This window comes from Hyalella azteca, unplaced genomic scaffold, assembly GCF_000764305.2.
Source record: "Hyalella azteca isolate HAZT.00-mixed unplaced genomic scaffold, Hazt_2.0.2 contig16248, whole genome shotgun sequence".
Lineage (NCBI taxonomy): Eukaryota > Metazoa > Arthropoda > Malacostraca > Amphipoda > Hyalellidae > Hyalella > Hyalella azteca.
Window position 1 is genome coordinate 94,869 of NW_025946074.1, and position 10,455 is coordinate 105,323.

Below are 10,455 nucleotides of genomic sequence, written 5' to 3' on the forward strand. Positions count from 1 at the left end.
CGGGAAAATTCACCAAAAACATACATCATCCTGAGTGTGGATCAAGACTAATCACCTGCTGTATTTTTAACCCTTTGATCTCAGATACATTTATTTATGATTTACCATTGTCAATGCTATTTTTTCATAGTGGATTAGGGCTGAGATGTCCTATGAGTTTTGAAAGGGCTACCATAATATATTGATTTTTACCTAATATTTCAGGTATTTTATATCACTGTACCATAGTAACTAGAGACACAACAAAGAACCACTAATAGCAAGCAAGATGTCCTGAGATTTTGTTCATTGCTTATAGACTATAGAGATTAGGTTGCATGCCCTAAAATGGTGAGCAGCCGGGGGATTTGGTGTGCCGGGCTAGGTTTGACATCCCTGCTGCTGCTGCTCTACCTCCATCTTGCCACGGAGCTCAGCAACCTCCATACTGTGCTCAGACTTGCTGGTGAGTCTGACAAGTTTAAGACATGTTACTTATATTGAAAAATACATAATACTTTGGAGTCAGGTCACTGAGGTCAGTGCATCAAGTCAGTAAATATTTGAAGATCATTAACTGCTCATTAGCATCAAAATCTATACCCTTTGAAGATTTTACTGACACATTTTCCTTTTAATCCTTCTTGAAATGTATTTTTGGGAAGAAATCTTGAATGTAGAATTAATTATTTGGGAAAAAACCTCAATAATACTGGCAATATTTTGGGTCTAAAAGCCTCATCTTGTTTAGGCAATCTCTATGGCATTCTCTAAACTGTGGAGCATATAGTAGTGGAGCCTATAGTAGTGGAGCCTCGTGATTTGTATGTTACTGTTGAATTGAATTTATGAAAACTTCATTTCAGTAATATTACAGGGCTGGTCACTAGAGAATGATAAGAAACCCATTTAATTCCATATTTATTGCAGGAAATAAGGTTTGACTTTCATTGAAGTGCTTCTGTGGTTCATTTGAATGTTTGTTAACTACATGATTCATTTTTTTAACATAATTATTCATTAAACACATATTCAGCAGCATTTTTACTATGTATTATATATATGAGCAAACTTGCCATTTTGAATTGATATTATGTTTACCCATGCTATTTATTACTGATATAATGTGCCTCCTTGCCCTTGATACAAGTATTAAGCATCACCTTACCCCATATTGTTTCACTATGTACACATCAGTCATTTTGTTATTGATATTACGTGTTGCGTGCAGGTGCTCCGGTACACACAAGCTTTTTACATGGGTCTCTGGGTCTAGGTGGGTCAGGCCAGGTTGGCAGCAAGACCCTAGACCTTGAGGAGCTGGTGATCATCTACAACAGAGTTCCTAAGACAGGCTCCACGTCCCTTATAGGACTTGCTTATGACTTGTGCTCCATCAATGGCTTCAATGTCATCCACATCAACACGTCAAGGAATTCGCCCACACTCTCCTTGTCTGACCAGGTGCATTAGGAGTAGGCTTCATACATTAATAAATTACATCATCATGAGGATGTGGTACTGGTATATATATCAAGTCTATTTCATACGTTACATTTTAATGATGATGAAAGCACATATGTTTAGTCTGTATCAAATATCACCATCTCCCATCATTATGATGATGAGGAAGATCAAGTCTGCTTCATACATAATGGATTAATTCATTGGGCTGGATTCTTCTATCCTTAACCCTTTCACAGGTAAGTTACCATATATGATCACTTGAAATCGCGTCACAAAAAGCCTCACCACGGCTTCCTGTTTGTTTATGAGGCATCCTTATTATGCCTCAGTCAATCACTAATTATCTGACCATCATTCTATCTATAGCATCAGCAGCTGCAAAGTCCACAAATTGAAATATGAGCATTTAAATGAAGGTTTTGACTCGGACAATGGAACTGACACTCTTTCCGCATTTTCTTCAAAAGGTGGAAGTATCAATATTTATATTTATTTATTTTGGCAACTTGATTAAATTTAATTAAATTAAATTTTTATGTTTCTAATTTTTCATTTGCATAAACTGAAATTATAATTTTTAATTATAAAGAATTATACTTCTAATTATAAAGAAAAATTTTGTGTACTGATTGCATTTATTGAATTCTTCAATTGTGATTTAAACCTTCAATAGGCAAAATTTGCAAAAATTAATAGAAATAAATATATTGTATAATACTTCTTACTTTCTTGAAATGGTTTCTGAAATTTTAATTTCTGAATATTTCAATGCTTGCCCGCTAAAGGGTTAGACCAGGAAATGAGAAAATGTAAGCAGATGCTATTGATAGTCCTTCACGCCAACTGTATGGACAAACAATTTGTTTCCAGAGAAAACAAGTCTTACCTTCATGAGATTATGTTGTTGCGCAGTTAAACTATAGAATTTGTACATGCCACAAGCTGCATGTAAGTTATAATAAACTATTTTCATTCAAGCTTTAGACATACAATTGATGTACTTAATGTCCCCAGATGAAGTTTGTGTACAACGTCTCAAACTGGTCCGAGAAGAAGCCTGGCGTCTACCATGGCCATCTTGCCTACATCGACTTTGCTAGGTTAGAAGAACAGTGTAAATATTCCATGAATGCTCATAGAATGTTCGAGATGTGGAAAATTAATGTGAAGATGTAGAAGCATTCGTAAGATGTTTGCTCCAATTAATGGTGAACTTGATACTTCTTTAATTGAAGTGGGCGCCCTTACACAAAGAGTAAAGAGTGAGATTTTGTTCGTATAGCAATGCACTTAACCCCCTTATGCAGGGGGCCCATTATAAGTGCATAATATTAATGCTATTAAGGAGTGCTCCTAACACTACGTCTTTGCTCTGCTCATACTGTGGGTGAGGAAGTGTGTTATTATCTGGACAAAATTACCCATTTGCTTCTTTCAATGTAGCTGTTTGCATGAGCGCGTCCTGCGCGTTTTTTACTTTTATGTTATGAATACTCGAATGTTCGAATGCAACTTGTAGTTTGCTGTTCAGGCAATGCATGAATGGCCTTCATGGGTAACTCGAGTTGAATGCTTCCACCTCTGCGGGTGTCTCGGGTGCCCCAATGCCCCTCTTCTCTCCCCATGTTCAGGGTGTCACGGGTGCCCTAATGTCTCTCCTCTCTCAGGTTCGGGGTGTCACGTGTTCCCGTGTACATAAATGTGGTGCGGGCGCCGCTGGACCGCCTCGTGTCGTACTTTTACTTCCTGCGCTACGGCGACGACCTCAGACCCAACCTCGTCAGGAAGCGCCAGGGTGACAAGATGGTGGGTGACGGAGTGGTATGGGGACGGGGTGGTGGAGGTGACGGGTTGGGTGGGAAATGAGTTTTTATAAATCTCAAAAGGACATATAGAAATGTAACTACACAATGGGGCTTAAAAACTAAAATGATAAATGATATATAATAAAACATTCATGAAAATGAGTATACCACAGCGCTGCCCCACGCTAAGTGTAGTAATGCTGACAATAATCACAGCAGTGCTGCACTAACGCTCGGCATTTCAGACGCTGGACGAGTGCGTGCTGAAGCAGCACGTTGACTGCAGCGCCTCCAGGCTGTGGATCCAAGTACCCTTCTTCTGCGGTCAGCACGCCGAGTGCTGGTGGGTGCAGGGTTGCAGGTTGCTGGTGGTTGCCGGGTAACATCACCCTACTTCCACCCCTTAGGGTGCCGGGGTCGGAGTGGGCGCTGCAGCAGGCTAAGCACAACCTGGTTGCCCACTACCTGCTGGTGGGCATCACGGAGGAGATGGAGAGCTTCGTCGCCCTCCTCGAGGGCGCTCTGCCGCGGGTCTTCCACGGCGCTCTCCAGCTGTATCAGCGAGGTGAGCTGGCAGAGCATGCAGTTTGTCCTGGCACTCTGACTACCATCAGTGACACTTCGGGTTTAGTTTTACATTTCATTATAATTGCCACGTTCCAACGAAAAATATTCATGCATTATCCGAGTGTACAATAGCGACTGCTGATCATAGCTAGCCACGGCTCATCCAGCAGCTCAAGGGTCTTGACGTCGTGTCCATTACTCGGACACTTGACACGTGTTCATAATTACCGCCCGTGTTGACGACGGACACTTGACACGTGTTCATAATTACCGCCCGTGTTGACGACGGACACTTGGCACGTGTTCATAATTACATTTGCTGCATAAAAAGACGAAGAAGTGATTCTAGAAATCCTGAATATAAAATACCCTGAAATTTAATAATTAAATATCATGTCGATTTGGAAACAACAATAGCTTGTTGTTTACAAAATAAACTTAAGAACGCGCACCAAATGTAAATATTATAAGATCCAAAGCTTTTATAATATTTAAGACTGATTTCTCTAAGATTAGAAGCTGATGTTCGTTGTTGACGCCATAACGATAGCTTGGCCCCGCAGGTAACAAGTCTCACCTCCGCCGCACCGTCAGGAAGGTGATGCCCTCTGAGGACACTATCGCCAGGCTGCAGAACACCAAGGTGCTGGTGATTTGATTGTCTGTGATGCAATATTGTTTGTGTGTGGTGTGTTGTTATTTGTCTTGAAATGCGTTATTGTGTGTGTGCTGTGTTAGGTATTTCTTGTGTAATTGTTTGTGTGGCGTGTTATCTCTTGTGTTGTGATGTATTAATATTTGTGTAGTGTGTTATTTCTTGTGTTATTGTATCTGTGGTGTGTTATTATTTGTGTTGTGGTGTATTATTGTGCGTGTAGAGTGTTATTGTGTCTGTGGTGTGTTATTGCTCGTGTTTATGTGTTATTTCTCGTATTGTGGTGTGTTGTTTTTCTCCTGTGTTGTGCTCTGTGTGGAGTTGATCGTTTTCTCGTGTGTAATTAAGATTTTAAACATAAGCGAGTTTAATAAACTATTAGAAGAAAAGTTCAATAAACTGTTTTAAGTGTCCGATCTTCATGATTTAATCCATTGACATTGAGCCGGCATTCGACTGACATGACAAAGAGAGTTATAGACGCATTTAAGGTTGAATAAGTGAGCACAGTTGCCTAGAATTAATTTATATATTGTCTTGCCTGGAGCTGCAAGCGTCCGTCCCTGACAGTAGTGAAGTACAGGTTCTAATAACGTTTAGTTTGCTTGTAGCAGCTCCGGCCGGTGACAGTATTCGGTGCGAAATAATATGCTGCATGCTGTGGCATGTAATATCAACGTCCCACTGCTCAGGTGTGGCGGCTGGAGAACGACTTCTACCACTTCGCGGCCGAACAGTTCCACTTCACAGCTCGCAAGGGCCTAACGCTCGACGCCGGCCGTCTCGCCCTCAAGCGCAATAACTTCAACTACGAGAAGATCAAACCCAAGCCAAACTGACGTCCCACACTGTGCGCGGCTTGTCAAAATGTGGCATACCATGACACTGTGGTGCGGCTTGTGGAAATGTTGCGCACCAAGCCACAGTGGGTCGCAGCTTGTCGCAATTTGGGGCAGCTTGTCACAAAATGGCGCAGCTTTTCGCATTGAGGCGAATTTTATCGCAGTGCAATTTACTTGCCACAAGTCACATGCCACTATGTCGCAAAATGTCGCACTATGCGGATATTTCGAACGCTACGTCACCACATCCCTTCCGCCTCCTGCCTTCCCTAGTACTTAGCTCGCCTCATTATCTCGATCAATTCCCATTTCGCTCTTTTCTCTTCTTTTCCTTATCACCTCTCTTTCCCTGCATCACTTAACTTTTCTCGTCTATTAAATTTCCTTCATCACTCCTCTGTTTTTCTTATCCCTTATCTTCTACCACTTCACTTACCTTTTTCCTCATCACATAACTTTCTTCTCATCACTTCCCTTTTCTCTCATCACTATTTGTTTCCCTCAGCAATTTCACATACCCTTGGCAATTTCCTTTCCTATCATCACTTTTTATCACTCCCTCTCATCCTTTAGCTTTAAGCTGCAGTTCACCAAAGAATCTTGCCTTCTGTTGACTATTCTTAGCGAGGAAACACGGTATGTGTGCATCCACTGTCTGTTGATCCTACCCATTATTGGGCTCAGTGTCTAGCACAGAACAATCTTAAGTAGGTAGCATTATGGAAGGTCAAGTCCATGTAAACTATTTACCTTAGCTAGCAAGAAACCATGGCAATCTCTTTAACTTGTATGATGTTTAGAGCTTTAATTAGCATGCGGGTAGCCTGTTCAATTGCTGTTATAGCAAAGAGTTCGATAATCTCATTTCGTGTTCAGTGTGGTCCTCCCCCCCCCCTACTTAAAGCGTTTTTCCACGCTTTAGGGTTGTTTTCTGTACTCTTTAAGGTCTTTTTCTCTGTGCTTAATAATCGTTTCCTCCGCGCTTTAGGATTGTCAGTGCAGTTAAAAATTGCTTTTTCTTCGTTGCAGGTCAGTGTTTCTATGAGTTTCATGGTCATTTATTCTAATTTTGAAAAACGCGTTCAGTGCATTGAGATAGGCTTTCTCGACAATTTAGAGGCCTTTTTTTGCTTTCGATGCGGCTTTTTGTACGGTTTCTGAACGTTTTCTATACGCTAAGTGAATGTTTTCAACATTTGTTTATCTCAATGTTTCATCATAGCTATTTGGAATCTGTCATAGTCCTCCCTAAATTCGAATATTCTTGCTGAATTTTCCATAGTTCTTCATATTCCTGAAGTTCAAATGCTGTTTATTTGTTGTAATATTTTATGTTGGTTTTAGAATTGTTTGTTGTGTGTTTAAAATGCTTATTAGCCATGCCGCGCCCACCCCACGGATGCTTTCTAACTTTTTTGAACCTTTTTGACTTTGATGTTTTATAATAGCTTTTTATATTCTGTTTTACTGTTTCTGTTATTTGTTTGAGCGTTTTCTGATCGTTTTAAGTTTTCTGTTTGCCTTGTGATTGTCTTCTGTGTTTTATTGTGTTTTTTGCTGGTCTTCTGTTAATATTCGCCCTATTTCCCGTGATATTTACCTCGTCTTCTCCTGATATTTGCCCGGCATTGATATTTCACCTGCGTTGTGTAGGGGGCGCGGTGTTGGGGGTAACGCTATGTTGTAACGGCGCCACCCTCCTCCCAATGGTCGCCGTCCATCATGTGTCCACGTATTACCTTATTAGTGAACATCATAATCGTGTTACTAATAGCCAGATGACGCTGGCTTTATAAACCGGGAGATTTCAGGAAATCTCTTCATTAGTTGATACGAATAGTTTAAATTAAACCATAATTGTTTAATCATGTAAATTTATTTTTAAGGTATTGACTGTTGGTAAATGCGATGTATTTGTTTCTACCCTTTAGCTATTAAGTCTTTAATGCTGCAGGATTGACCTGGAGCGGCATCGCTGGCTGCATTCCATGAAGTTAGTGACTGATAGTTCAGCACGAGCAGTTTAAGTGGTGTTGTAGGGGCACTAGTATCGAGCTATTAGTACTGATAGTAACGTTAGTTGTAGTGCCACTAGTGGCAGCGCTGCAACACCACGATGTGTTGTGGCATTCGCACGCTGGTCCTGCCTGTTCCTCACCTAGTACGGAACAGCAGAAGTCACATGGTGTGAAGGTGTTTAAATCTTCATTGGGATCCATGAAGCGACGGAAGTGGGGCTCTCACGATCCATTAACTTTTATCATGAGTGGGTGGGTATGATGCTCGTTGTCTTTACTATACGAAGAAAACCCTTGCGGGTTCAAGTTTCTGCTCCTCGTCTCCTTGCTGAGCTTGTTGGTGGCGAAGAGAGTTTATGTCTCCATGAAAACTAAGCTGAAGTTTGCTTGCATGAAGTCAGCATGATGCCTTCTTTAGGCCTTAATCCTGCCTTGCGCTCCACTGCAGGTAATCGTCGTATGGTCCCACTCCTGCGACAATTGCGCCTTCAGATCTGTGCGCATTTTGGTGAGAATTACAAGCATTCGATATCTGAAGAATGTGTATAGTGTTTTTCACCTGTGTAATTGTGTATGAATTAAATGTAGAGTGTGTGTACCAGCCGTATTGCGTGTGTGAATGAGCTGTGTAATGCATGTGGATGGGATCTAGCGTGTGTATAATATGTATAACGTACGTGGATCAATAGTTTAGTGTATTTGCATCGGCTGTGTAGTGTAGTGTGTGGATGAGCCAGGTGCGTATATGTATCAGCTGTGTATACCTGCCATGTTTTAATTAGCGAGGCAATCCTACAGCACCTATAGTAATTTTATTTGCTATTAAAAGTTAAATTTATTATTTGAAAGTATTTCTTTCCTTGGATTACATGCGTAAGGTGCGTGTATACGGGGACAGTAGTGGCGGCCAGTACAACTTTCATATACTAACCGTCATTATTTACCGTGCTATTGCCTCGAGGGCTCCTGGCCACGGAAGGCCAGTCATGCTAATACACGAGGCTAGTAGCATGATAATTAGTCGCACTTAGTATTTAAAAGTTGCACTGGCCGACACTACTGACCACGTGGACAAGAACCTCACGCCATAGGAATCTAACGTCCTGCGTGGAAATATGGGCGTATGGCATGGTTTAACTAGTATCAGGTTGACCATCGGGCAGGGTGGCCCAGTGGTTAAAGTTCAGAGTACCAAGATTGGCGCAGGGAGGCGCGGGTTCGATCCCAGCTCTGTGCGCCAGTTTCTGGTCAGAATCGGCGAGGAGGCCGGGCGGTTAAGCACAGCAGAATTGTAGCAGTGCGTTGTGTGTTCGAGACCGCAACAAGCTGTGAACGTTCTGCGATGTTAAGAATCGGCAACAGGCCTAAACGCTAAAACCGCTATTATGAGAAGCTAATTTTTGCGGATGTAGTTTGTTGTTCGCCTGTAACGTCACTGATCTCAGTGATGTCACAGGCATTAACCATTTAGTGAAATGCGATCAAACCAGTCGACCAATCCGTCATGGGAATGACGGGATTGTTTACGTTTCTCGATCTCAGTGACGTAACAAGAAAGCTGAACTGAAAGACGGAAATTCTCCTGGGTCAACCTTTCATAGTTCATCCATGGGCGTATGAAACTAAAAATTGTAGGGAGGAAACGGTCTCGTAATTCGTCAACAATTCCAGACTTGCTTATTTGATCATGCGTCCTCCACATCAGGCTAGAGTGCGTAGGACATCGTAACGCCCCACACATTCTCGATCGCATATGTCGCGATATTAACTCTGCTGCAGGAAGTTTGCGCCCCTGAACAGAAGAGTATTCTGACATAAATCCCTTTCATTATTCCTACATACCATATTTTCTGAGCTGTTTCTTCGACATTTTATTGAATATAGGACAAGCCTTCTGAAGAATGATTAACGATTATCGAGCTCCATAATTAAACTTGAAGCCTATCAGCCTTGAAGTGTCTATAACCCCACGGGCCTAGTAAAACTCTAGTCGCTATTCAATTCAATGTCAGTTTTAAGAAGATATTTTTTGTGGCAGTCATTAGATATCATGTGAACCCAGGCACAGAAAAGTTCAAGGATAGGCGACAGATCAAACTTAGCCTATTCTTCAATACCGATACTGCCATGCTAGTATTTGTTGATATTTAGGCCTTTGGCATGTTATAATTCGACACAAATTGCCCTGTAAGCTCACTTCAGTTCAACATCTCTGTGTCCTAATTGAAGTGAACATTCAACAGTGGAAGACATAGAATTTCAGTCTAATGTGTTCATGTAACGTACATGTATGAGCTGGTGGGCCAAAAGTTGTTTCTATTAAGATCACGACGTTAGGTGGTCTTAATTTTTTTTTGCGATTTTGCGATTATCTCTTTAATATTCATTTTTGATTCAATTTTAATTTGCAATGCGTCCGAACTTCTCATAGCACATGCATGCAAGAAAATTACTTGAAAATTTCTTTTATTGAAGTGTCTAGATCTTTTGGCCGTTTTAATTTATAGAATTATTTCTTCTCTGAAATAAACTTACTCGTGGACCTATATCTTTTCAATAATGTCATTTGTGCGCTCCATAAAATAACAACTGATGACAAATAAGTTGTCATGGCGTTAAATTCTGATTGACACGCAATAGATACACTAGAAATTAATTGACTTCAGCATATTATTTTTTTATTCGTGAGCACTACATTCTTCCGCCTCACAGAAAGTGAAATCTCCGAAAGTGAAAAATGGAATGTAGACTGAAAATCGTGAGACGAAACGTGCCGTGCTCATCTTCAGTCGCTTGTAAACAGCGTTGCAAAGTGGAGTGCTTGTGTTGTGAGCGAGTCCCGCTGTGACTTTTCTAAGCTAACTGTCACCGTTTACGCAATCTGCCTGTTGTCTGTCGGAAAAAGAATCGGTTCACCAGACTTGGAAGTTTTGTCAACCGTATGGGAGGTGAGATGCCATAGGTTATTCAACTTCCTTTGCTATGCTGCTGATTAATGCCTCTTTTCTTTACTGCAAAATGGATTGATAAGGCATAAGCGTCAGGCTGTCGGCAGCCTGCTGACTGCTGAGAGCTTTCATCCCTCTTGTGTTTTGTTTCCTTACAATTTCGTAATATTGTTA

General features: G+C 41.2%; 1 protein-coding gene across 1 annotated transcript; it reads left to right on the forward strand.

Annotated features, from left to right (window-relative positions):
* The first annotated feature begins 204 nt into the window (after positions 1 to 204).
* LOC108677754 (heparan sulfate 2-O-sulfotransferase 1) lies at positions 205 to 8,174 on the forward strand. The gene is made up of 8 exons (XM_018166025.1): positions 205 to 445; positions 1,211 to 1,443; positions 2,461 to 2,546; positions 3,114 to 3,252; positions 3,497 to 3,594; positions 3,659 to 3,816; positions 4,382 to 4,461; positions 5,166 to 8,174. The coding sequence occupies exons 1-8, from the start codon at positions 328 to 330 to the stop codon at positions 5,310 to 5,312; spliced, it is 1,059 nt and encodes a 352-aa protein (XP_018021514.1). The 5' UTR covers positions 205 to 327; the 3' UTR covers positions 5,313 to 8,174.
* The last annotated feature ends 2,281 nt before the right edge of the window (positions 8,175 to 10,455 follow it).

What these genes read in the sequence shown, in the direction of transcription:
- LOC108677754 (XM_018166025.1), top strand. Translation starts at nt 328, where the DNA reads ATGGTGAGCAGCCGGGGGATTTGGTGTGCCGGGCTAGGTTTGACATCC. An exon ending in AGCGCCAGGGTGACAAGATG is followed by an intron (nt 3,253 to 3,496) that starts GTGGGTGACGGA and finishes TCGGCATTTCAG; the next exon opens with ACGCTGGACGAGTGCGTGCT. An exon ending in TCTCCAGCTGTATCAGCGAG is followed by an intron (nt 3,817 to 4,381) that starts GTGAGCTGGCAG and finishes TTGGCCCCGCAG; the next exon opens with GTAACAAGTCTCACCTCCGC.